General features: G+C 43.3%; 1 protein-coding gene across 3 annotated transcripts in view; it reads left to right on the plus strand.

The window, feature by feature from the left end:
• DEPTOR (DEP domain containing MTOR interacting protein) overlaps positions 1-27,767 on the plus strand; it is a 110,610-nt gene that overhangs the window by 64,094 nt on the left and 18,749 nt on the right. The window contains exons 6-10 of one of the 3 annotated variants that reach the window (XM_030553753.1): positions 16,841-17,026; positions 17,944-18,078; positions 20,999-21,069; positions 21,793-21,897; positions 25,452-25,634. In XM_030553753.1, the coding sequence (XP_030409613.1) occupies positions 16,841-17,026; positions 17,944-18,078; positions 20,999-21,069; positions 21,793-21,897; positions 25,452-25,580 (626 nt within the window). In that variant the 3' untranslated portion in view covers positions 25,581-25,634. Of the gene's footprint in view, positions 1-16,840; positions 17,027-17,943; positions 18,079-20,998; positions 21,070-21,792; positions 21,898-22,060; positions 25,152-25,451; positions 25,635-27,767 lie in introns of those variants that run through there. The other 2 variants (XM_030553754.1, XM_030553752.1) reach the window with 2 other exon arrangements.

Genomic DNA, 27,767 nt, shown 5'->3' on the forward strand with positions numbered 1-27,767 from the left:
AAGAAACTTTCCATAAGCAAAGGAATGCAATATTAAGCAGCAAGATCTGATGCTTTTTTATGTATTCACCAATAAACCTGATCTGATTAAAGTTGTGTACAGACCTGAAAGTAGAAGAAAATTTTTAAAAAACCCTCATGGTCTGATTGTCTTTTGCTGCTTGCAAAAGGGGCTAAGCTGTCCAGAAGCATCTTTCATTTATTATAGTGTATGTGTTGCATTAATATATTTCTCCAATTGCCTGTTTTTAACTATTGTTTCTTATTTTTTGAGTGAAACATGGCATTGACATGTACAGCTTCCTTAATTGCCATTCTTTCTTTTGGACTATGATTTGTGGATACTGGAGATAAGTTCATTCTTCAATTTATAATCTCTGTTAGTAATTCACTGTGTGCTTTCCTTGATTGGAATGGCTCCTAACCAGAGACTTTCTCCCTTGAAGAGTGACACAAGAATGTGCTTTATCGTCTCTTCTGTTTGTTTTAATCCTTGAATCTCTTGCAATAGCTATCAGAAATTGTCCAGGTACTCAGGCCATCAGCGTCTATGCTAAAGATCATAAAATCACTCTTTATAGGTGATGGCCTGCTTTATCTCAGTGACGCAAACCTCCATTCAGCACCCCAAAGAAGCCTTAGAGACCCCCACACACACTATATCTGATTTTAGTATAAATATGACCAAATTAAAGGTGATGTCCATAGGAGACTATTCTCCATAAGTTTTTTGGTTGGTTGTTTTACAAAATTCCATGCTAGCTGTGTCCCTAGAGGAATTCAAATACAGATTTCACCCAATTTAACTTCTTAGGCTAAATCCACAGCCCATTTTATTTACTTTACATCAGGTTTTAAAAACAACCTTTCTGCTATCAGTTCAAGTTTTCTCAAGTTTTTACTCTTAAGGAGGTTAAGGAGTGAGAGCCTCCCATGTGATCATGTAATCTTATTGTCCTCAGTTTCATCCTTCCGCTTTACCATTCCCTCCCTGTGTTATCTCACTCCTTCCAGTGTTGTTCTTGTGGGCAGTGAATTTGTCTGTATTTGTTTCATGATGCACTGTGCACATCTGTGGGGCTGTGTAAGTAAAGCAGGAAGACTTGTTTCCAAATTATCTTCATCATTCTATTTTTCTGACAAAAGTTTCAATTTTTAACAGCTGCAACATAAAACGCCTTTTTCATCTTCTCCTATTTCCTACCCACAAACTCCATAGTTTGCATACTTTATTTAGAAACAAAGAAAAGGAGATAACTGTGTTCTATAAATTTGCTTTATTAAAGACTAAACCTGCACATAGGCAAACTGTAATGATTCACTGAACAGACTACTGAACTGAATGCATGGTAATGCTGGTGTTGTGTAATATTCTAGATAAAATCCACTGCCTTTGAAAACATTCTTACACTTTCAGAAAAAGATCATAGATTCATAGGACTAGAAGGGACCTCGAGAAGTCGTCTACTCCAGTCCCGTGGTAGGACTATATTATCTAGACGATTCCTGACAGGTGTTTGTCTAACCTCTTTAAAAATCTCCAGTGATGGAGATTCCACAGCCTCCCTAGGCAATTTATTCCAGTGCTTAACCACCCTGATGGTTAGGAAGTTTTTCCTAATGTCCAGCCTAAACTGCCCTTGCTGCAATTTAAGCCATTGCTTCTTGTCCTATCCTCAGAGGTTAAGACGAAATTTTTTCTTCCATCTCCTTGTAACAGCCTTTTATGTACTTGAAAACGGTTATGATGTCCCCTCTCAGTCTTCTCTTTTCCAGACTAAACAAACCCAATTTTTTCAGCCTTCCCTCATAGGTCTTGTTTTCTAGACATTTAATCATTTTATTGCTCTTCTCTGGACTTTCTCCAGTTTGTCCACATCTTTCCTGAAATGTGGCACCCAGAACTTGACACAATACTCCAGTTGAGGCCTAATTAGCACAAAGTAGAGCAGAAGAATTACTTCTTGAGTATTACTTACAACACTCCTGCTAATACATCCCAGAATGATGTTTGTTTGTTTTTTGCAACAGTGTCCCACTGTTGACTCATATTTAGCCTATGGTCCACTGTGACCCTGATCCCTTTCAGCAGTACTCTCCTAGACAGTCATTTCCCATTTTGTATGTGTGCAATCCCTCCCACCTTAGTATCGTCCACAAACTTTATGAGTGTACTCTCTATGCCATTCTCTGAATCATTGATGAAGATATTGAACAGAACCAGTCCCAGAACTGATCCCTGTGGGACCCCACTCGTATGCCCTTCCAGCATGACCGTGAACCACTGATAATTACTCATTGGGAATGGTTTTCCAGCTAGTTTTGCACCCACCTTATAATAGCTCCATCTAGGTTGCATTTGCCTAATTTGTTTATGAGAAGATCATGTGAGACAGTATCAAAAGCTTTACCAAAGTCAAGATATACCATGTCTACCACTTCACCCCTATCCACAAGGCTTGTTACCCTGTTAAGAAGGCAATAAAGTTGGTTTGACATGATTTGTTCCTGACAAATCCATGCTGACTGTTACTCATCACCTTATTATCTTCTAAATGTTTGCAAATTGATTGTTTAGTTATTTGCTCCATTATTGCTCCATTATCTTTCCAGGTACAGAAGTTAAACTGACTGGTCTGTAAAGCCCCAGGTTGTCCTTATTTCCCCTTTTATAGATGGGCACTATATTTGCCCTTTTCCAATGGTCTGGAATCTCTCCCGTCTTCCATGACTTTTCAGAGATAATTGTTAATGGCTCACCTATCTCCTCAGTAAGCTCCTTGAGTATTCTAGGATGAATTTCATTAGGCCCTGGTGACTTGAAGACATCTAACTTGTCTAAAAGCAGCAAAGAATCCTGTGGCACCTTATAGACTAACAGACGTTTTGGAGCATGAGCTTTCGTGGGTGAATACCCACTTCCTCAGATGCATATCACATGCATCTGAGGAAGTGGGTATTCACCCACGAAAGCTCATGCTCCAAAACGTCTGTTAGTCTATAAGGTGCCACAGGATTCTTTGCTGCTTTTACAGATCCAGACTAACACGGCTACCATCTGATACTTAACTTGTCTAAGAAATTTTTAACTTGTTCTTTCTCTATTTTAGCCTCTAATCTTATCTCATTTTCGCTGACATTCACTATGTTAGACATCCAGTCTCCACCAACCTTCTTGGTGAAAACTAGAACAAAGAAGTCATTAAGCACCTCCACCATTTCCACATTTTCTGTTGTTATTTCCCTCCCATCATTGAGGCCTACTCTGTCCTTGGTCTTCCTCTTTCTTCTAATGCAGTGGTCCCCAACTTTTTTGGCTGGCAGGCGCCAGCTGAAGGACCACTGCGGCAGTGGAGCACCCGCCAAAATGCCACAGAATTTTGGCGGCATTTCAGCGGCGATGCCTCTCGATGATGCCGCTTGCCATCGACAAGCGGCATCATTGAGAGGTGTTGCTGCCGAAATTTGGGAATGATGCCTCTCGATGACGTCACTTGTCAATGGCAAGCGGCATCAGCGAGAGGCATCCCTGCCGAAATTCGAGGGCGACGCCTCAGGATGACGTCATTTGTCGGTGACAAGTGTCGTCATCGAGAGGCGCCCCTGCCGAAATGACACTGAAATTCGGCGGCATTTCGGCTGGTGCTCTCCTGGGGGCCAGGACGTGGGCGCATTAAGATGCGTCTGTGGGCGCCATGGCGCCCACGGGCACTGCGTTGGGGACCACTGTTCTAATGTATTTGTAGAATGTTTTCTTGTTACCCTTTATGTGTCTAGATGCTACATTTACAAACTTTAACCTGCTTTCATGCTTTAAACTACCTGAAGTATAGTGTTGAAGCAGTGAACAATCAGTACAAGATACAGTCAGAAGTATTGGAGCATAAACTTTCGTGGGTGAATACCCACTTCTTCAAATGCATGTGTCTGACGAAGTGTGTATTCACCCATGAAAGCTTATGCTCCAATACTTCTGTTAGTCTATAAGGTGTCACAGGACTCTTTGTCGCTTTTTGCAGATCCAGACTAACACAGCTACCCCTCTGATACAGTACAAGATACATTACTTAATAGGAATAAGCTACCATTGGACTTCAGAGACCTGTAATTTGGAATCCTATTGCTTAAGTTTTTCTTATACTGCTTAAAAATGTCATATTTCATAGCTGTGATGCATGAAATGTGGTTCTCTCATTACATTACAACTTTTTTCCTGACCTACAACTGGAGTGTTTCTCTGTGTGTGTGTATATATATGTATACAGGAGCGGCTCCAGGCCCCAATACGCCAAGCGCGTGCTTGGAGCGGCAAGCCACAGGGGGCGCTCTGCCGGCGCCGCAAGAGTAGCAGGCAGGCTACCTTCGGCAGCTTGCCTGCGGAGGGTCCGCTGGTCCCGCGGCTTCGGTGGACCCTCTGCATGCAAACCGCCGGAGGCAGCCTGCCTGTCGTGCTTCGGGCGGCAAAATCCCTAGAGCCGCCCCTATATGTATATATACACACACACAGGGACATATCCTCAGCTAGTGTAATTTGGAACAGCTCTGAAGATTTACACTGAGAAGATATCTCCTTGTTTATATGAGACAGTCTGAAACGGAAACAGTTCAACACTACATGTTCTGCACGTGGAAAGTGAAATCTTTGCAGTACAAATGTGGAAACAATACCATATTGGTTTGTCATAGCAAGAACTTAAACGTCTGTTGGAGTATGTACACAGATGGTTTTATCTGTAGTTCAAATAATATATACACATTCATAAGGCTAGAGATACATGTACAATGTTTATATAGAAGGGAGAATCAAGGACCAATAATTGGCTCTCTGCTTATTGAACATATGGGCAAACATTCTGACTCTTCCTTAGGTTGAGAGAGCTCCAAACAGATGTGATTCAGCAATATGTAGTAAGAAACTAATCTGAATAGGTACCATTATTAAAACACATTTGCAGATGCTAGATTAGCTGTAGAAAAACAAATTTATTTGGGCATAAGCTTTTGTGGGCTAAAACCCACTTCATTGGATGCATGCAGTGGAAAATACAGTAGGAAGAGAGAGAGATATATATTCATAGAGAGCATGAAAAAATGGGTGTTGCCATACCAACTCTTACAAAAGTTTTTTTTCTCCTGCTGATAATAGTCCACCTTAATTGACTAGTCTTGTTAGAGTTGGTATGGCAACACCCATTTTTTCATGTTTTCTGTGTATATATATCTTCCTACTGTATTTTCGACTGCATGCATCCAATGAAGCTGGGTGACAACAGAGCAAGGCCCTAATTTTGTTTTTAAAGTATGCAGGCTTACCCTGCCAGAGCCTCATGCAAAAGTATTGGCCCTCATTCTGTCTTCTATCTCCAAGACATGGACACTGAGCTGGCAAAAGGCCAGAGGAATAAGAGGCAGCCTCAGAAAGCTATGTATTCTCCTCCAAGAAGGGCACCATTATTTTATAACTATGACATTAACCAGGGCACAGTCTGTACTGATGGACAGCTGTGTTCCCTCAGTTCACCAGCCTGAGGTGCCTCTTACATTGCTTTGCTGTGAGAACAACCATTCCTGGTCTGCTCACACACAGACTTCAGCATGTAAATCACTCCCCACTATTCTGTATGAGTGCTGTAGCCAGCCACTCATGAATTGCATTGCAGGGTAACACCAGCAGACTCCCAGTTCCAGATTTTCCCCCAGAAATGTGCATCTTGTACTGCCCAGTGCCCTCCTGGACAACACAAGCTCATATAAAGTCCATCATTTCATTAATAGAAAATGATATGCACAAATCTTGTTATACCAAATGAAGTTTCTCAAAAATTTCAATGCAAACCCATACTGGGTTAGAGAAAACAAGTTTATTAACTATAGAAAGATAGATTTTTAAGTGATTGCAAGTAATGAGGCATAAAAGTCATAATTTGTTAAAAGTAAATAAAAGTTAAAATATATCTAATATGTAACTTAACAAACTAAATGAATTCAAAGCAAAGGTTTCTCTCACCACATGCTTTAGCAGTCTTACCGGCTGGAATCCTTTCAGCCAGAACCCCCTACCCTAGCTCAGTGTTGATCGCTTTGTCTTTCAGGTGTTGTTGATGCTGTGAGTAGAGAGGAAGGGAGAGATGAATTGGGGAAACTGTTCCCCATTTTTATATCTTTTTCCTCCTCTTGAGAATCATCTCTAGCTGGGGTTCAGGAGACAGAAAGTCTGTGTGACAGGAACTTCCAGCAGTTTCTTTGCCAAGATGTAAATTTCTCACTCACCCCCTTTTTCCTGCCAGAGAATGGCCACTTAATCAGGTGATAGTCCATTTGGTTTTGTTGACACCTGGCTGAGACATCAGTTTGCCTTTTGTCTTTGAGGAACTGGTTTCTACCCGCTCTTTTAACTTGGTATATGTCTCAGTAATGTTATAGAGTAGAATTTTATAACTTTACATACAACGTTGCCGCACATATTTTACCAGCACAATAATGATCAGCACATTATGTTTTTAAATGATACCTCACAAGCCATACATTGTACAAAATCCCACTATAGTTTTGTAAAAAGAATGAGCATAGGGACACAAACTGTCACAATAATGTTGCTTTATTGTCTGCTTTTAAAAACATTAGTTCTTCTTGGGATAGTGTGCAAAAGTGAAGAATCAAAAAGAAATCAGAGTTGATCCAAAACATTTCATAGGAGGGTGTGGAAAAGCCAGGTTAGAAAGCCGTTCAGTCACAAAAGGATGGTACATCCCATTCATGTACACCAAGCTCCTGCCCTTCCTTCCTTCAGATAATTTCCAACGACCACCTGTTCTGCGAGGCATTCCAGTTAGGATCTGCCCCTCATCATGTATTTGTATTTTATTTTACTTGCTGTTTCTTTAGAATGTAAACTTCAGGGCAATGTCCTGTTCTTTCAAAGATGAAGACATTACATTGAGGTCTGGGACTTGCTATATTACGTCTTGGATTATTGCCAAAAATATTATTTCTTGGAGGGACTAATGACAGTTGAGGATCTGTGGCCTTTACTCCAGTTTTATGCCAGCAGGTCTCTATCATAACCAGTGGAGTTACTCCTGTTTTACATCAGTGTAACATGATGTAGAACCAGGGCCTCTGTCTCAATCAGGAAAAGGGTTAGAATTGCATTCTGTGTGCTTCTGGAAAGCGGCGTTTCTCATCTTCAGAGTGGAGTGAAGCATTTGTTTCCAGCTGTGAAAAGACATGAGACATCAGGTCTTAAAATCCCATACAGTTTGCTAACATTTGCTACTTCCTGTCTGGCTGTTGACTTGAAAGCAAGCAGATTCACCTGCACATTCCGTTTCCTTTGCTCTGCACCGGTGACATAAAATAGCCATAACCCTGTTTTAACTGGTAGTTAAGCTGAGTTTATGGCTGCTTCTCGTGGCTGCAGGGTGCAAAGCAGCTGGAGTGTACCAGTGAATCTGTCTCAGTGGGGATCACAGCTTTCAAATGACAGAAAGTATTAATCACCGCATTTTGGTGGTGACTGAGATATCAGCATAAAAAATCGTGTGGGACTGAAATTGTGGGTGAAATTGCAGGAAAAAGATGGTTGTGAAAATTACCTGGGTTTTAAAGCATGAGTCACCTAATTTATTAAAATAACTTTTCACATTTTGTTAATCCTCTCCAGTTTTGTGAAATTTGAATAAAGATAATATTTGTTCTCCTGCTGTACTTCCCTCTCACTGTAAATCTGAGAGTTGTTTGTGGCCTTTGCTGGTCACAAGAGTGTATGTAAGTGTTAGCAAGTGTATGTAAAATTATATGGGAAGTTACAGTTTGTATTGCATTTTATCTGTTGTACTGTTTGGCAAATAATGTCTAGATAGAGCCATTCAAAAACTGCTAAAGCTCTAGTATTAAGAACTCAAAGTGTGGGATATGTCAGGTTTAAGGGACCTAAATTTCCTGATGTAAATCAGGAGTAATGCCATTGAATTCACTGCAGTTACACCCATGCAAAACAGGTGTAGATGAGAAGGGAAGCACAGCATGCAGCCTTATCTCTAGTCCTGGGTATATTGTCCAGACTTAGGATTTGTATGATAAATTCTTATGTATTTTAATAACTTTGTAAACACCAATTTACTGTATCTTTCCTTCTCAGTCATTGGTAAGGCTTTCCTTAGTTTCATAGCTTACCCATCTAAGTTAGTTTTAAGGTTATTAACAACCTCATCCACTGAATTACACCTAAGAAAGTCCATGCTAGGCAAGTCTGTGCATCTCTCTATGACTGTGAAAATTGTTTAGGATTCTTTCCTTCCTTCTCTGCTGACTTAAGCAAAATATGTGATGGGTAAGCTGACTGCTGAGATGAGCTCTCATGGTCCACATTTAAGAGGCTTAGCAAAAGACAAACTACTATACATCCCCAATATGTAATTTTCAAATGCTTGTAACTTGTTCAAACTAGGTTCCTCAGGAACAAAGTTATGCACTGCTCCTTTTAGAAGGCTGTTTCCATGCTAAGCTTCAAAAATGCAACCTTTTCATCTGTGTGGTAGTTCAAAAAATAGAATTCCATGATCCCCCATTCTCTTTGTGCTCAAAACTGGTGGAGCCATTTTTGCTCAGACACTCCAGATAAAGTCACCTTTGGGCAGAGATCAGATATGGAGAATTTCAGCCCTAAAGGTGAAGTCTTAAAGTAGAGTGACTCAGATGGAAACCATTATGCAACTTTAGAGCAGAAAATAGTCAGTGCCCCATAGGAATAACTTTTTAAAAATACCTAAAATTGAGCGCTCATTGTTAACTTTTGAAATTTCCTTCCTTTCTAAGAGCTTGGTTTTTCAATCTCCTTAATTATGCATTAACGCTGATATTTAGTGAGGAGTACCTATAAAGTAACACAATAGCCGAGAGTCAGGTATTTACTCTTCCTGAGGCTGAGAGCTGGCACCCCAATATTCATATTTTTAACATAGGTATAACTCAGAATTTGGGAAACATTTTGTAACAGTTGAATGAGCACTCAGAATTCTGTACTTACACTTTTTGTGTGAGAGGGGAGAATATTCTGATGACAAAGCATATGTTTTTGTGTTTCTACAACAGATGATGATAGCATCATTCTGACTATGTTCTTTCCAGTTATATTCACATACTAGATCAAACTCATCCCTGGCATAACTCCATGGTCTAAAATGATTTAACCAAGGGGTGGGCGAGGCCCATTCTGTCTGTAACCTCTATCTCACGGTTACTTAGTATATTAGTCAAAACAAGCTTTTTTATTGTAGGATACACAGGGATATCTTATCATAAGCAAATTAAGCTATGGAATGTCATGGGCAAGAAGAACAGGAGTAGTTGTGGGACCTTAGAGACTAACAAATTTATTTCAGCATGAGCTTTCGTGAGCTATAGCTCACTTCTTGCATCCAAATAAGTGAGCTGTAGCTCAGGAAAGCTCATGCTGAAATAAATTTGTTAGTCTCCAAGGTGCCACAAGTACTCCTGTTCTTTTTGCAGATCCAGACTAACACGGCTGCTACTCTGAAACCTGTCATGGGCAAGAGTCACTCCACAATTTTAGACTGCTTTGTGACATCTGTAGTGAAAATGTGTGTTGATTTTCCAATGATCCGGGAGTCATGATTTCTTAAGAATGTCGAAACAATTGGACTAATAAAGGAAAGAGGGTGACAAGATAGAGAGGATATATTTACTTAAGAAGAATTGTATACAGTGCAGAAAATATTAAAATTGAACCAGAAATCATTTATTATATTTATATTAATACTTATAGATACGTGGTAATTGAAATATATATTTCCCTGTAAATATTCATGATGGCCCAGTCTCGTAAAAGTTGGAATAAAAATTCCATTGGAATGTTGTATAAATTATAGCATGTCTTCTTCAGGGTTAGTAGATTGTCTATGAGATTATCACAAAGAGAAGTTTCATGAGTTTGTTTTACATTATTCTGCTATGATAATACAATACTGCGGGGAGTCCTCTATGAAATATTTTAATGGTCTGATAATAGGGCGGGGAAATAGGTACTCCTGAATTTTAGCCTTGGCTCTCACAGCGGATCCTTCTTGTGATTATGGACAAGACTCCAAACCTCTCTGTCTCTGTTCTTCATTTTAAAAATGGGGATAATTCCTAAACTCTATTTTGTTATTATGAAATGACAAAGTATTCAAAATGATGAGCTCAGCAGAATGGGACACTATCATCAGTGGTGTACTTAGAATCTCACAACCAGGAATTGAATTGCCTACAAAATGTAAACTCCTAATTTTAACAAAGACCTTGGGGTGTTGGCTTGGAGAGCCAACAAATTCAGCACTGACATGAAGCACAATAAAGCTGAGTACCACTGGCTTTCCTAAAGCAATGTAACAATGCTGTGTCCTTCTGGCAGTTCAAAAAACAAACAGCAAGGAGCAAAGCAGGCTGGTTCATTACTCAGTACTTGGAACATCACAGTTTTGGCTGATTGGCACGACCTTTCTGTTTATTCATGAGAAACTATATTAGTTTGCTCTAAGACTGTTTTCAGTGCTAAAAAAGCATTTTCGTCTTGGGGTAACAAACACAGATGAGCTATCCTGAGGTAAAAACACCATGAAGACACAGTAAACAGCTGGCTACCCCTTCCAGGGATTGCCCATAACAGGTTTACTTTGTGTTAAATTTCACAGATTCATAGATTCTAGGACTGGAAGGGACTTATCCTCACTGTGTTTTCACAGTGCCCTATCCTCAAGTGCCTTATCCTCGCTGTGTTTTCATCTTGGGATAGCTCATGTGTGTTAGGCTTTGTCTACACTGGCAAGTGAAAGACAAAACTTTTGTCATTCAGAGGTGTTAAAAAACACTCCCTTCCCCCCCCCAAAAAGACAAAAGTTTTGCTGAGGACAAGCACTGATGTGAACAGCACTTTGTCGGCAGGCACGCTCCCCTGCCGACAACGCTAACACCGCTCATTGGGGGTGGAATTTTTTTGTCCACAGGAGAGCTCTCTCCTGCCGACAAAGGCCATGTCTACATCTAAAATTTTGCAGCGCTGGTTGTTACAGCTGTATTAGTACAGCTGTATAGGGCCAGCGCTGCAGAGTGGCCACACTTACAGCAACCAGCGCTGCAAGTGGTGTTAGATGTGGCCACACTGCAGCGCTGTTGGGCGGCTTCAAGGGGGGTTCCGGGAACGCGAGAGCAAACCGGGAAAGGAGACCAGCTTCGCCGCGGTTTGCTCTCGCGTTCCCGGAGCCACCCAGCAAACCGCAGGGAAGGAGACCTGCTTGCTCGGGGTTCCGGGAACGAGAGAGCAAACCGGGAAAGGAGACCAGCTTCGCCGCGGTTTGCTCTCGCGTTCCCGGAGCCACCCAGCAAACCGCAGGGAAGGAGACCTGCTGGCTCGGGGTTCCGGGAACGAGAGAGCAAACCGGGAAAGGAGACCAGCTTCGCCGCGGTTTGCTCTCGCGTTCCCGGAGCCACCCAGCAAACCGCAGGGAAGGAGACCTGCTTGCTCGGGGTTCCGGGAACGAGAGAGCAAACCGGGAAAGGAGACGAGCTTCGCCGCGGTTTGCTCTCGCGTTCCCGGAGCCACCCTGCAAACCGCAGGGAAGGAGACCTGCTTGCTCGGGGTTCCGGGAACGAGAGAGCAAGCCGGGGAAGGAGACCAGCTTCGCTGCGGTTTGCTCTCGCGTTCCCGGAGCCACCCAGCAAACCGCAGGGAAGGAGACCTGCTTGCTCGGGGTTCCGGGAACGAGAGAGCAAACCGGGAAAGGAGACCAGCTTCGCCGCGGTTTGCTCTCGCGTTCCCGGAGCCACCCAGCAAACCGCAGGGAAGGAGACCTGCTTGCTCGGGGTTCCGGGAACGAGAGAGCAAACCGGGAAAGGAGACCAGCTTCGCCGCGGTTTGCTCTCGCGTTCCCGGAGCCACCCAGCAAACCGCAGGGAAGGAGACCTGCTTGCTCGGGGTTCCGGGAACGAGAGAGCAAACCGGGAAAGGAGACCAGCTTCGCCGCGGTTTGCTCTCGCGTTCCCGGAGCCACCCAGCAAACCGCAGGGAAGGAGACCTGCTTGCTCGGGGTTCCGGGAACGAGAGAGCAAACCGGGAAAGGAGACCAGCTTCGCCGCGGTTTGCTCTCGCGTTCCCGGAGCCACCCTGCAAACCGCAGGGAAGGAGACCTGCTTGCTCGGGGTTCCGGGAACGAGAGAGCAAACCGGGAAAGGAGACCAGCTTCGCCGCGGTTTGCTCTCGCGTTCCCGGAGCCACCCTGCAAACCGCAGGGAAGGAGACCTGCTTGCTCGGGGTTCCGGGAACGAGAGAGCAAACCGGGAAAGGAGACCAGCTTGATTACCAGAGGCTTCCTCCTTCCACGGAGGTCAAGAAAAGCGCTGGTAAGTGTCTACATTGGATTACCAGCGCTGGATCACCAGCGCTGGATCCTCTACACCTGAGACAAAACGGGAGTACGGCCAGCGCTGCAAACAGGGAGTTGCAGCGCTGGTGGTGCCCTGCAGATGTGTACACCTTCAAAGTTGCAGCGCTGTAACTTCCTCACCAGCGCTGCAACTTTCTGATGTAGACAAGCCCAAAGAGTGGCTACACTTCGCACCTTTTAGTGGCCTGTCTGTTGTGGCTGCATAAAAGCTGAGTAGTGTAGATGTAGCCTCAGGGCTTGTCTACATCACAAAGTTGCAGCACTGGTGAGGGGGTTACAGCGCTGCAACTTAGGAGGTGTACACATCTGCAGGGCATCACCAGCGCTGCAACTCCCTGTTTGCAGCGCTGGCCGTACTTCCGTTTTGTCTCGGGTGTAGAGGATCCAGCGCTGGTGATCCAGCGCTGGTAATCAAGTGTAGACACTTACCAGCGCTTTTCTTGACCTCCGTGGAATAAGCAGGTATCCCAGCATACCTGAGGAAGCCTCTGGTAATCAAGCTGGTCTCCTTCCCCGGTTTGCTCTCGCGTTCCCCGAACCCCGAGCAAGCAGGTCTCCTTCCCTGCGGTTTGCAGGGTGGTTCGGGGAACGCGAGAGCAAACCGCGGCGAAGCTGGTCTCCTTCCCTGGTTTGCTCTCGCGTTCCCCGAACAAGCAGGTCTCCTTCCCTGCGGTTTGCAGAGTGGTTCGGGGAACGCGAGAGCAAACCGCGGCGAAGCTGGTCTCCTTCCCTGGTTTGCTCTCGCGTTCCCCAAACAAGCAGGTCTCCTTCCCTGCGGTTTGCAGAGTGGTTCGGGGAACGTGAGAGCAAACCGCGGCGAAGCTGGTCTCCTTCCCTGGTTTGCTCTCGCGTTCCCCGAACAAGCAGGTCTCCTTCCCTGCGGTTTGCAGAGTGGTTCGGGGAACGCGAGAGCAAACCGCGGCGAAGCTGGTCTCCTTCCCCGGTTTGCTCTCGCGTTCCCCGAACCTCCGTGCAAGCAGGTCTCCTTCCCTGCGGTTTGCAGGGTGGTTCGGGGAACGCAAGAGCAAACCGCGGCGAAGCTGGTCTCCTTCCCCGGTTTGCTCTCGCGTTCCCCAACCTCCGTGCAAGCAGGTCTCCTTCCCTGCGGTTTGCAGGGGGGTTCGGGGAACGCGAGAGCAAACTGCGGCGAAGCTGGTCTCCTTCCCCGGTTTGCTCTCGCGTTCCCTAACCCCCCTTGAAGCCGCCCAACAGCGCTGCAGTATGGCCACATCTAACACCACTTGCAGCGCTGGTTGCTGTAAGTGTGGCCACTCTGCAGCGCTGGCCCTATACAGCTGTACTAATACAGCTGTAACAACCAGCGCTGCAAAATTTTAGATGTAGACATACCCTCAGTTACCCTGAAGCAAAAAACACCATTTTTATCAGTGAAGTCAAATTGCAGTGTTGCAAAGCACCATCGAACTAGGGTGAGGCACTTCAGCAAAATGCCCTTAACTCTGAGATGCCCTGCAGGAGGTTGGAGGAGTGGTATGCATGATATGCACAATACAGTTCCAAAGGCTCCTGCAGCTTGTTTGTTCCTTGTTCCCACTTGGATATGTGACTTAGTTCCTACTGATTTGTTCAACTGTTACTCATTGTGCGTTGCTGATCGCTTCCATTACAACACTTTCCTGCTTATGGCTGTTAGAAAACAGAAACGGTATAAGTGTGACCACCATCAGCCTGATTCCTCAGGAGGAAGCAAGTCTATGAGGATTCCCCTCCCTTAATGTATTGGAGAGCTCCGACTGAATCATGCTGTCACTGATTCCTTTGCTTCTGTGACATTCTCCCTCCCCCTCCCTGACTCAAATGAGAGGTTTTTCCAACATAGCATGGTCGTGGCTATTGCGGCCCCTGGCTGTTTTCTTCCCCCAGTTGCCACTCTACCTTCCTGATACTGATTGTATAACTTCCTGTCGGCATCTCATCTTAGTAGAAATGTGTCTCAAGGAGAGATTTGAATGAGGAGAAGGCAGTGGCCTTGCACACTAGCATAGGCTGGGCCTCCCATGCTTAGAGGTGGAGTGGAAGAGACCACAGGCTTTTGTGAGAGAGGCATACAAACAAGGAGTCAGGGCTGGCATCATTCATTCTCATATACACCAGTGATGAGGTCCATGTAAGTACCTATGTAGATAGAAACAGAGTGGGATATGGGTAGTAAGAAGAGCATCCGGTTGAGGGACAGAGCAGGGAATTAGGTATTGGATGGTTGAGCTGCATGGATCACAGGACTAAGGTCAAGCCTTTCTGTTTATGGTCTGATAGTGCTAAATAATTTTTCTTACCTATTGTCACAGTTCAGGGCAACTGAACCTTTGTTCCCCTTCTGTGATCCAGCAAGGGCAGGCTCCCCAGCTATTGGCTCACTTGAGTAAAGACATGTGTCTCTCTCCTTTCTGACCTGGTACCTCCAGGCTGCACAGCACTCTGACTATATTGTGAATTCACCCAGCAGGACAGACTGCCTCTGCACTTTGCTTTCTCTTCAGAGTCTAATAACAGAAAAATTACCAACAGTTATAAGTTACCACACAGCTCTTTCTAAGCAAGTACATTGTATTCATAAGTTAAAAGCATTACATGGAAAACATTAAAAACAATAAAAGAACCTACACACGGACTGATAAGGTTACCAGAGATCACCTCACCCTAACAATGGCTCTGGCATGTGAGCAGTCCTTAAAAATCCCACACAAGAGTTTTCTGGTGGTTTCAAGTTCATAACCCACTTTTGCCTAGAACAAGAACACTTGTGAAAAGTTTAGTGCCTCCTGTATTCAGTTTGGAGTTCTTTGATCTGGAGTTTCCAGCAGCAGACAATCACTAGACAATCAGGTTCTCTCCCCAGGGCATAGCTTCAAAAGATTGGCTTTGGAGGTGAGAATGTATTGTCCTTTTGAATTTTATGATGTTTTCCAGAGATTGCATTGATTCTTTCCTAGAAAAGCTATGTACAGTTCCACAATAACACATAAACAATTGTTTTTCAATATGATGGATCCCAAAGGTATTCAACTTAAGGTCATAAGTAGGGCCCTACCATATTCACAGTCCATTTTTGGTCAATTGCACAGTCAAAGGATTTTAAAAATTGTAAATTTAATGATTTCAGATATTTAAATCTGAAATTTCATTCTGCAGTAACTGTAGGGGTCCTGGCCCAAAAAGAGACTTTGAGGGGGTCACAAGGTTATTGTAGAGGCTTATGGTATTGCTACCCTTACTTATGCACTGCTGCTGGAGGTGGCGCTGTATTTGGACCGGGGCAGCCGGAGAGCAGCGGCTGCTGGTCAGGAGCCCAGCTCTGAAGGCAGCAGCAACACCAGCAGCAGCGCAGAAGTAAAGATGGCATGATATGGTTTTGCCACACTTACTTCTGCACTGTTGCCTTCAGAGCTGGGCCCTCAGTCACAGCCGCCACTCTCTGGCCACCCAGCTCTGACGGCAGTGCAGAAGTAAGGATAGCAATACTGTGACACCCTACAATGACTTTGTGAGAGCCCCTCTCCCTACAGCCCCCTTTTGGGTTGGAACCTCCGGTTTGAGAAATGCTGGTCTCTCCTTTGAAATCTGTATAGTCAGTGGCAAATTAGTCACTGGGCCAATGGGGTCCATGCCCAGGGACCCCTGCCAGTTGGGGGGCCCCAGAAAAATGAGCACTCCTGCTCTCCTGCCAGAGAATGGGGTCTGGGCGTGGGGGCGTGACCTGCTCCACCAGCCCAGCACTCCGGGGAGCAGAGTCACCGTGCGGGGGCTTGCCCCACTTCACCCAACCAGTGCTCCTGTTGGGGAGTGGAGTCAGGGCATGGGAGATTGTCCTGCTCCATCTGTCTGGTGCTCCTGTCAGGGACTGGGGTCCCTGGCAGGAGTGCTGGTGGTTGGGCAGGGTGGGGCAAGCCCTTGTTCCCCGACCCCATTTCCCCTGCAGAAGCACTGAGGCAAATGGGGGGACTGCAAGTGGATGGCATGGGAGTGGCCCCCACTTGCTCTGGCCTCTAGGACCTCAGAAAACTAATCCACATCTGTGTGTAGTATAGGATAAAAGTACACAAAAGACCAGATTTTACGGCGGAAATCAGATTTCAGGGTCCATGATGCATTTTTCCTGGCCGTGAATTGGTAGGACTCTAGTCATAAGGTTTAATTTAATTCAGCAAGGTTTATCCAGGATATTACAGGTGATTGCCCCCCTTTGTCACACCTGTAATGAATATTCTCTCTGGAGGAGCAAATGATAAATGGAATTCTGGAATGTAGACATACCTTTAGAGTGCTGCTATCACCAAGAAGGATGCGTGCACATAAACGGCAACCTCATGTATACTATTCACTCCCTACTTTGTGTTCTGCCAGACAGGGAGTTTTCACTCCTTTTTCTCTCCCCAGTGTCCAGCAAGCACCATTTTATGGATAGCAATCTGCTGTACCAGTTCAGAATGAATTTCCGCCGGCGACGGAGGCTGATGGAGTTGCTCCCTGAGAAATCCCGTTTGATGCCAGAAAGTCACGACAGTCCCTTTTGCCTGCGCAAGCAGAACCATGACAACCGAAAACACACCAGTTTTCAGTCAGGTGACTCCTTGGTTCTGTGCCTTTAACTTCTCCATTGTTAAGACGTGCTTGAAAACATATGTCATTCTTAAAGCTTGGCCCCCTTCCCTTTGGCATGAGGCAGATTTAGCTGAAGAGATGTGCTCACTGCATCATCTATGAATAAATATCATATCCAGTAAACAGGTTCTTCGACCTGGTTGGCTTTTCAAATAATTAGCTGCCTGTGTTGTTTTGTTGCTCTCATATAAATAAAGGATTTCAGGCTTACATTTTTCCACAGGCAGAAATCAGCCAGCTTGGACGTTTTTCTTTGTTTTTAAAAAACTTGCTAAAAAGATTTTAAAAAGCAAAAGTGTTTTTGCATAAACTGTATGTTGTAGTTTGGGGTGGGGGGGGAGGGAAATGCCTGAACAAGTAATACATGACAGTACACATTAGGAAGCAGGATGAAAATAGGAAGGAAGCAGGGGATAACTGTGGAAAATATTCAGCTTATTAAAATGCCTATTTCACTCTATTGCACTGGCACCTAGAAATCTCAGTGATGGAGCATTACAGAGAATAAAATTAGCTAAAATAGATCATGTAGTAATCCGACATATCAGAGTAAAAATATAATTTTCATGTGTAATTAAGTATTCCTGCTGGGGTGACCAGACAGCAAATGTGAAAAATCGGGACGGGGGGTGTAATAGGAGCCTATATAAGAAAAAGACCCAAAAATCAGGACTCTTTCTATAAAATTGGGACATCTGGCCACCCTAATTCCTGCAGCACATAGGTGAGTGTTCTGACTCGGCGGAGTATGATAGTACAATTACTCTATTATAAATGAAAGCATGTTCTGATGTTATTTGAAACAAAGCAGGGGAAATGTGCCAAAAGAATCAGGACAATTTCCCTTTTTGTCTGTATTTTCTGTCTCCTCTGTACAGTGAGTCCCACCAAAGAGATAAAGATCGTATCAGCAGTCAGAAGGAGTAGCATGAGCAGTTGCGGCAGTAGTGGTTACTTCAGCAGCAGCCCTACCCTCAGCAGCAGTCCCCCAGTATTATGCAACCCAAAATCTGGTAAGCAGATGGAATGGATGCAGATTAGACAGCATGCAGCTCTCTCTAAAGAGAGCGAGGGTAAATGAGTGACTGTTTCTATTTCTTCTTCGAAGTTTGTCTTTTGAGGCATATTTTAAAGATCGATAGATTCACAGATTTTGCAGCTAGTCAAATTTTTATGATTATTTAGTTTGGCCGCCTGCATAACATGGGCCAGAGAAACTCACCCAATAATTTCTGCATCAAATCCATAACTTGGTTTGAGCTAGAGCATATTTTTTTAGAAGGCCGCCCAGCCTTATATCCACTCCTACCTTCAGATTACCATATCAATTGCCAAACATAAAGTCTTCTCAGTTACACAGGTGTGACTTCGCTGACATTGCGTGGGTGAGAGGAAAACTTAGGCTTTGGTAACCACCTGAGTTATTGTGTAAATAACACAGCCCAGGGCAAGCATAGCAAATGTAGCTTTGAGGATGTCAGAGACAATTTAAACTCTGAAATTAGTTTAGATTTTACACCATTCTGTGCAAGAATTTAAAGGCAGTCAGGGTTCAAGCTGACATTCTTTTTAAAATGATTTCCTCAGTCCTTTAACAGGGAGAATAGAGCATGGGGCTGCATCCTCAGTGTGGTACAGAAAGGGATTCTGAACTGATGGAGAGTAGGGTGTTGGAGCAGGCTGGGGAAGGGGCCAGTGGCTATATGTAAGCATGGACTTCAGTAGGGCTATTCAGACTTGACGTTTCTGATAGATCTGAAATCATTAAATTTACAATTTTTAAAATCCTTATACTCGATATAAGTAGTAGAGATACAAAGAGTGATAAATTTTTGTTTGTTTTTTTTTCTGGCCTTTAAAGCAGAGATTCTCAAACTGTGGTCTGCGGACCAGGAGTGGTCTGTGAGGTCCATTCAGGTGGTCCGCAGATAGTTCCCTCTAACGTGTGCGCCTGGACAGCCACACACTAGAGAATGAAGGGTGACCCACCTGATTAGTGGAGCCATGCAGGCAACCCACTAATTAGGTGCCTGGACCCTGGAGAAGATGCACATATAAGGTGAGGTGGTCGCCTTGGGGGGAATAGGGAAAGATCATTAAGTGGTCTCAGCAATTTTCAAGTGGTCTATGAAAAAAAAAGTTTGAGAACCACTGTGTTAGAACATTGCACAGCTTGTCTTTGGCCTTGGCTTGGAGTTTTCAGTAAAGTCTTACATTAAAAGAACTTGGTGGGTTCAGTTTGGTCACATGACTAGAGCCATAATTCAGTAGTGCTCGTGTTCTCTGTGGAGGATATCTTCTTTGTGAATCACATTCATTCATTGCACACTCAAAGTCAACTGCTGTCTACCACTCATCTCCATCATGCCATCTATATGTTCCAATTTGTAGATGCCACAGTGTAAGCTTTTTTAGGTGCACCTGTTGGGTATTCTCTCCAGAGATTCTTCTATGACGTATTCTAAATGGTGAACTTTTGCTCCTGTTAAACCATTCATTATACCCTGGAAATATTACTGTGACAAGCAGGCTGGCATTTTTGTTGTTGATAAATGTATGCATTATCTTAAGTATACCCACTATTTCCATTCATTTATTGCTCTGGTTATATATGTCACGTCAGTAGTGAGAAGAAGCATATCTTAAGATAGCTGATTATAAAATTTTGGTGGAAAAGAATATATCAACACCTTCCTTACACAGTCTTTCTATTTAAAATGAATAATCACTTAGGCATAAATTCTACCTTCAGAACAGTTTAACAGACTTATTTTTGAGTCTGAAACAAGGATCAGTGAGCAGGGATTTCCCATACTCCAAGTAATCGTCTGCTGAACTGGAATGAGTTTTTTATAAAGTTTCTCAATAGTAGAACCAGAATGATCAAGTGAGAAGAACATTAATAAACTGGACCTTGACCAGTTGTTGGATGAGTTCTGCTGTATTTCATGAGAAATGAAAACTTAAAGGAAGTCTGGGGGATGGCTTGGCCAATCACAAGCGAAAAAGAAACTATTCCTGAAGGCATAATTTAGGGAAACACTGTGAAGGCGCCAGTACAGATGATTTATCTAATTGTGACCAGTTGATCTGAATTACAGAGCAGTGACATATTAGTCAACAGAACATGTTGAATTTTCTTGAAAAACATCTTGCAGTACAAACGTAAGAGTTGATAACTAAAAAGGAGAAACTTGACCTGGCTTTGACTTCAAAAAGATAGAATGATAGTACTGGCAGAATCTGCAAAGTTTAACTCTTTAAGATAATTTTGTCAATATACTAGTGAAAGAAATTTGATTAGTGTGTCTTCCTGAATTCTTTTTCTTTCCATATATGGGATTTTAGGACAGTTAACAGATATGTTAGGATGTTATCCCTGAAAAATTCCAGCTTGCTTCCATGATATAAGAAAATCAGATGTCATCAAAAATAGTATATCACTGAAAACAAAAAGCAAACATAGTCATAATTAAAAAAACAGAGGAAGCCAAACGTAATTAATAGAGGTCCTGTGTATCCATTGTCTTGCACTTGGGGCAGTCATTTACACCTGTACAATTACACTTGTTCTGATTTTGTAGCATTTTACACACACCTTACCCAGGAGTAAATGACTGCACAGATACTAATAATATTGTTTGCCGTAGTGTAGATTATCTAATCTGTCTCTCTGTCTGAGGAAGAGTTTGTATGCTTGTCAGCATAGTATCTCAATCCCTCCATGATCCCTTCAGGTAATGAGGGTTATACTATATTTGACTTTTTAATGACTTTTACAATTTTGCATTAGTCTGGGAATGCACTACGGTCACAACACATTAAGCCCTATAAATAAAGTAAGACAGAGAAGACATTGTATCCTAGAATAATTCTTTATGAAAGTTTCCTCAGAAAGGTTTGTATTTAATACTCCTTTGTATGTTTTTGCAGTATTAAAGAGACCAGTGACTTCTGATGAACTCTTGATGCCTGGAGCACCATATGCAAGAAAAACATTCACAGTACATATCTTTCTTCTATACATTGTGTAAATTGGTTCAAACAATATTTTCTGATGGTATAATTAGATCCTATTTACATTTCCTGATATTTGTGCTCTAAAAATCTCAGCCATAAGATCCCATTAATGTTACTTTTATACATGTGGTGTCTGATTCTCCACTCTATTATACCCATCAGTATGCCAGCCTAACACCATTGACTTTGACAGAGTTACACTGACAAAAATCTAGTGATGTTAATTGCACTAATGGTCCTGAACTGTTTTTTGATTAATGCTTGAGATTATAAAGAGATTAGAAATATGTACTGCATTTACCTATCCAGAATTAAAGTTTTAAATGTGAGTTGCATAGGGCCACTAGACTAATATAAGACTGAAATGTTGATTTATATTCAGTAAGAGAGAAAAGAAAAGCCTTTCAAAAAGTAACCCTTTTGAACCTGTTAATTGGAAGCACAGCTTCTCACAGCCTTTTATCAACATCTCTAATGTAACTTAAAGAAGAAGAGTACAGTAGAAGCAAATGCAGTCATTCATTTGGTAGATTTCTCTATAAACAAAGATTTAATAGCCCATGAAGAGGGCACTGTGAAATATTTCTAGCCACAGAGCAGCATTTACTGTATGCTGGTGAATACAAGATGCTGAAATCATCTTTAATCACTTGGACTTTACCCCATGAGTTACATGGACACTGTTTTGTCTTTTTTTCCTTTTTAAGGTTGTTGGTGATGCTGTCGGGTGGGGTTTTGTTGTGCGAGGGAGCAAGCCATGCCATATTCAAGCTGTGGATCCCAGTGGCCCTGCAGCTGCTGCAGGGATGAAGGTAATTTTTCATCAGCTGTTTATCTAGTGGTTTTCTGTATCCCTCAGTGATGCTCTCTGGCCAGTCACTGTGAGACACTAGCCTTTTGCGTTCTGGGGGCAAATATTGTTGTTCTCCTCCTCCAAAATGTCACCCTTCATCTTTTCTTCTCTTTGTCTTTGAGGTTCTTTGACTCTCATTTTTTTTAAATAAAAGCACTTTAGTGTTTTCTTTCCAGATGTCACTTTAGCTATATTTGATTGTGCCAATATGTGTAAGAACTGGAAGGGAAAACTGACCACTATCTTGCTCCAATGTCCAACCTGAGTCAAGTGCAAAGGATAGAGAAAAAGCATACATGGTGAAAATTGTTTTTTCTAAATACTATCACTTTTAATAATCTTCAGCTATAAATAACACAGGTAAAGACTTAAAATATCTTGACACTATCACTTCAAATGGGTCATCTTAGAACATTAATCCTGCCTAAGTATAAAGGTGTGATACTTCCAGGACTTCAAACTTATTCCTATTCCTGTTGATGTTTAGAACCCTGAACGTAACAGTTTACTCAAGTGGTTTGTTGCAGTCTTTATTCTCTCTGCATTTTACCAATTTACGATAATGTGGTTCTCCTCTGAGATGTGACTTTGTAAAAATAGCATTGTGGGGTTTCATATTTATTGTCTAAATGACTTCAGCTCTAATTTGCTCATTTCACCAGAAAACATAGTGGGGTTTTGTTTTAAAATGTCATCTCTTCACTCTGGGATGATAAACTTAAGCTAGGTTCTGTCCATTTCATGCTTCATCAACTGCAATAGAGGTTTTACAGGCCAAATTATGCCTTCAGGTACACTCATGTAACTTCATTGTCTTCCACTTACGTCATCAATGATGCATGTGCAACGCAGTTGCTTTCAGTGGGAACTTAATAAACAGTTTGATATACAAGAAGGAATTGAATGCAGCACACTCTTGACTCATAGAGGCAAACAGTAAAAACTCATTTTAGTCACTAAAATCAGCAAAAATTGCTCTGAACATACACACAGAGCAGATCTGATAAGTTCAATGGTGCTATTTTATAGTGTCTCTTTTCAGAGTAGAGCTGCACTTTAAACATTATGATCAAACTTTTCAAAAAGAAGGCACCTAAGTCTGTCTAGGCACCTGTATAGCTGGCTTGATTTTCAGAAGTACTGAGCACTTGCCACTGCTAATGAAATCTGGATGCTCGACTCCCCTGGAATTAGGTATTTAATTTGAGGCACCACTTTTGAAAAGCTTGATCTGTTTACTTAATCTGTCTGTTTTCAAAACTCTTCTGTCTGGACTATTTAAAGAAAGTATGTGACAATACATTATAATGTACGTATGCTCCCCAAAGTAAATCTTTCCCTTTTTTAGAAGCACAGAGGCAGGCATATTTCCAATAGAACATTAGGCATAATAACTGCTGGCAGTGAAGATGTGTTTTGATGTAAGAAGCTTTGTCTGCCAGTATTGCTCTGAGCACTGTACCATAACAAGGAAAACTGGCTATGATAAAAACGGCAAAATTTTGAAGAAAAGCCCAGACTCAGCATGTCACTTTGTAGACGAGTTCATTTTTGGAACTATGCCTTATGCAGTTTTGGCTGATAAAACCACTTGATTTATTCAGTAGGCAGCATTCTTTAATGGTGAAATAGACGTAGCCACCAGAGTGCACGGTGGAACAATACACCTAGTAGAATCTGGTGTTCAGTGCACGGCTGCTCTTTAGGAGCTGCAAATTAGATTTTAAAAAAGGTACATTTTTTATTACTAATTTGCTGATTGCTTCTCTATCCTGTTTGGGGAATTTAGCACATAGTATTAAGTCTGGGAGGGGGACAAAGATCATTGTTAAAATATGGAGTATATATCTGAGGCCCCAGAATAATAACCAGCAAACAAATATTTATAGTTTTATACCTAAGGGTTTAATATTACACAATTTGCTGGCAATGCCACCCAATCCTTTCCATCCCATAAAACATGATTGCATACCCCTGTTCCCCCTTCCCTGACTTTCAGCTGGTAGCGGTGAGATTTGGGATATTGTATAATCACTTATACCCCTGCTGCTCTGAGTGCTGCTTTGGGATTATGGTACAGGGCTCTCTCAGTACCATCAGGTCTGTCTACATGGTTCTGCTTTCCATATGATCTTTAATGGCAGAGCTTGGGAGTCAGCCCCATAAGTCTCTTCCTGCAGCAAGTTGTTTTGCATTCACAGATGAATGCTTTAGATCTGTGTTCTGAAATGATTCGAAGGCCACGTCCTTAGAGCGACTGAGAAACCAGGGCTTCCATTGATTTCAGTGGCCTTTGAGGGTACAAAGCAACTCTTAGTATTTGGCCTTCAGACGCTAATCCTGCAAGGTATTAAATCGCTCTTGTGAGATGACTGCAAAGGAAACTGAGCATATCAAAAGGATGCTCTCACCATCTTACAGGATTGAGCCCCAAGTGACTGAGTGAAAGAGACCATGGATAAATATTTACATAGTATAATAGCATGTCGTGCTGTTGAGGCAGATGCAGTTCACTCTTAGAATTCCCATTTTATACAAAATTGTTACTGATTATATAAAAACACCAAATGACATGGGCTGTCGTCTGGTTCCAATTACTACGTGAAAACACTGAAGCCTACTGATATTTCAGTAGGGTTGTGTGATCGAATGACTGCTGAATTTGATAATTACATTAGACAGAGATTCAATTCAGAAATGCCTTTATTTAGGAAGGGTGAACAATCAAAAAGTTGGTGACAAATGTGTTACATGGCACGTGGGTAGCTATGTTATTAAACGCAGGCTATATGGAGGGAGGCAGACATAAATATACGTAATAACAGACTGTGGTTAGTGTTACTAATGTCATGCTTGGAATATATATGTGCCCACAATTTTTAAACATGACACCTATGTATAATGGGCCCAGTTTTCAGTTGCTCAGCACCTGCTGGTCTCATCTACTTCACTGGGTTTGTGAGTGCTTAGCTCTTCTGAAAGATCAGGCCTTTTTATACGTAGGTGTCTGAATATGGCCTTAGGAGGCTAAATTCAGTGAGCCAGGCTTGAAAGTTTTTACCATAAAACCTGTTCTACAGTAAACCAGTTTGGTTTTGATTTAAATTGACAAAAGGAAGAAAACTTCAAATTGAAACTGCAACTCTATTCTTCACTTATCCAACTAGGCCCTGGTCTACACTATGAGTTTAGGTCGAATTTAGCAGCATTAGATCGATTTAACCCTGCACTCGTCCACATGGCGAAGCTGTTTTTTTTTTACTTAAAGAGTTCTTAAAATTGATTTCTGTACCCCTCCCCTGGTGAGGGGATTAGCACTGAAATCGACCTTTCTGGGTTGAATTTGGGGTAGTGTGAGGTGGTATGGTTGCAATTCAACGGTATTGGTCTCCAGGAGCTGTTCCAGAGTGCTCCATTGTGACCACTCTGGACAGTGCTCTCAACTGAGATGCACTGGCCAGGTAGACAGGAAAAGGCCTGCGAGCTTTTGAATCTCATTTCCTGTTTGGCCAGCATGGCAATCTGCAGGTGAGTGCAGATCTCATCAGCAAAGGTGACCATGATGGAGTCCCGGAATCGCAAAAGAGCTCCAGGGTGGACCGAACAGGAAGTATGGAAACTAATCGCCATATGGGGAGATGAATCCGTGCTATCAGAATTCTGTTCCAAAAGACAAAATGCCCAAATATTTGAAAAAAATCTCCAAGGGCGTGAAGGACAGAGGCTATAACAGGGACCCACAGCAGTGCCACATGAAACGTAATGAGTTGAGGCAAGCCTACCAAAAAACCAGAGAGGCAAACGGCTGCTCCAGGTCAGAGACCCAGACATGCCGCTTCTATGATGAGCTGCATGCCATGCTAGGAGGTGCAGCCACCACTACCCCAACCCTGTGCTTTGACTCTGTCAAAGGAGTAGCACGCAACAGGGATGCAGGTTTTGGAGATGAGGAAGATGAGAAGGAGGAGGTTGAAGACAGCTCACAGCAAGCAAGCAGAGAAACCGTTTTCCCTGACAGCCAGGAACTGTTTCTCACACTGGACCTGGAGTCAGTACCCCCCTAAACCCACTGAAGGCTGCCTCCTGGACCCCCCAGGCGGAGAAAGGACCTCTGGTGAGTGTACCTTTGTAAATATTATACGTGGTTTAAAAGCAAGCATATTTAATGATTAATTTGCCCTGGCATTCGCAGCCAGTACAGCTACTGGAAAAGTCTGTTAACATGTCTGGGGATGGAGTGGAAATCCTCCGGGGACATCTCCATAAAGCTCTCCTGGATGTACTCCCAAAGCCTTTGCAAAAGGTTTCTGGGGAGAGCAGCCTTATTCCGTCCTCCATGGTAGGACATTTTACCACACCAGGCCAGTAGCACGTAGTCTGGAATCACTGCACAACACAGCGTATGGTCCCGGTGTTTGCTGGTATTCAAACAACATCCGTTCTTTCTCTATCTGTGTTATTCTCAAGAGAGTGATATCATTCATGGTCACCTGGTTGAAATAGGGTGATTTTATTAAGGGGCCATTCAGAGGTGCCCGTTTCCGCTGGGCTGTTTGCCTGTGGCTGAACAGAAATGTTCCCCGCTATTAGCCACACGGTGGAGGGAGGGGTGAAGCGATCATCCCAGAGAATTGGGTGTGTGGGAAGGTGTTGCCAACACACCCAATTCTCTGCCAATTGCCAACCCATTTTAAATGGCCAACCCAACGGATGCTTGGTATGGGAAATGAGGGCGCTGCTGTTCAAAATCATTCCCACATGTTATGAAGGTTAAAGAACCAAAAGACTGTGTCTTACTATGGCTGCCTGCAAGCCGAATTCTGTTGCCTGGCCCTGCATGAGTGATCTCTCACACCAAACCAGCAAATCCCCATTAAGAGGCAAAATGCAACCTTGTACCGAAAGCACATGTGCTATGTAATGTTAACAGCAAGGTTTACTGTGAGAGAGTCTACCCATTGTTCTCTAAAATGTGTCTTTTTAACGACCACTCTCCCTTTTTTTTCCTCCACCAGCTGCAAATGTTTCAACACTCACACTATCTTCTCCTTCTCAGAGGCTGGTGAAGATAAGAAGGCACTCACGATGAAATGTTCTCTGAGCTCGTGCAGTCCTCCCACACTGAAAGAGCCCAGCAGAATGCGTGGAGGCGGACAATGTCAGAGTCCAGGAAAGCACAATATGAATGCGAGGACAGGTGGCAGGCTGAAGATAATAAGTGGCAAGCTGAAGATGATAGATGGCGTCTCCTTGGTGACAGAAGACAAGAGGCAATGCTGAGGCTACTGGAGGAACAAACTGATATGCTCTGGTGTATGGTTGAGGTTCAGGAAAGGCAGCATGAACACAGACCACCGCTACAGCCCCTGTATAACCAACCGTCCTCCTCCCCAAGTTCCATAACCTCCTCACCCAGACGCCCAAGAACATGGGGCTGGGGCGCCTCTGGGCACCCAACCACTCCACCTCAGAGGGACTCCCCCACTCCACCCAGTGCTTCCCTCCGCCCCCACCCCTCCCAGGCTACCTTAGCAGTTATCCCCTATTTGTGTAGTGAATTAATAAAGAATGAATGAATGTGAAGCAACAATGACTTTATTGCCTCTGCAAGCGATGGGAGGGTGGTTAGCTTACAGGGAAGTAGAGTGAACCAAGGGATGGGGGAGGTTCATCAAGGAGAAACAAACAGAACTTTCACGTCATAGACTGGCCAGTCATGAAACTGGTTTTCAAAGCTTCTCTGATGCGCACTGCACCCTCCTGTACTCTGCTAACTGCCCTGGTGTCTGGCTGTGCATAATCAGCGACCAGGCGATTTGCCTCAGCCTC

The sequence above is a fragment of the Gopherus evgoodei genome, chromosome 2 (genome assembly GCF_007399415.2).
Source record: "Gopherus evgoodei ecotype Sinaloan lineage chromosome 2, rGopEvg1_v1.p, whole genome shotgun sequence".
Lineage (NCBI taxonomy): Eukaryota > Metazoa > Chordata > Testudines > Testudinidae > Gopherus > Gopherus evgoodei.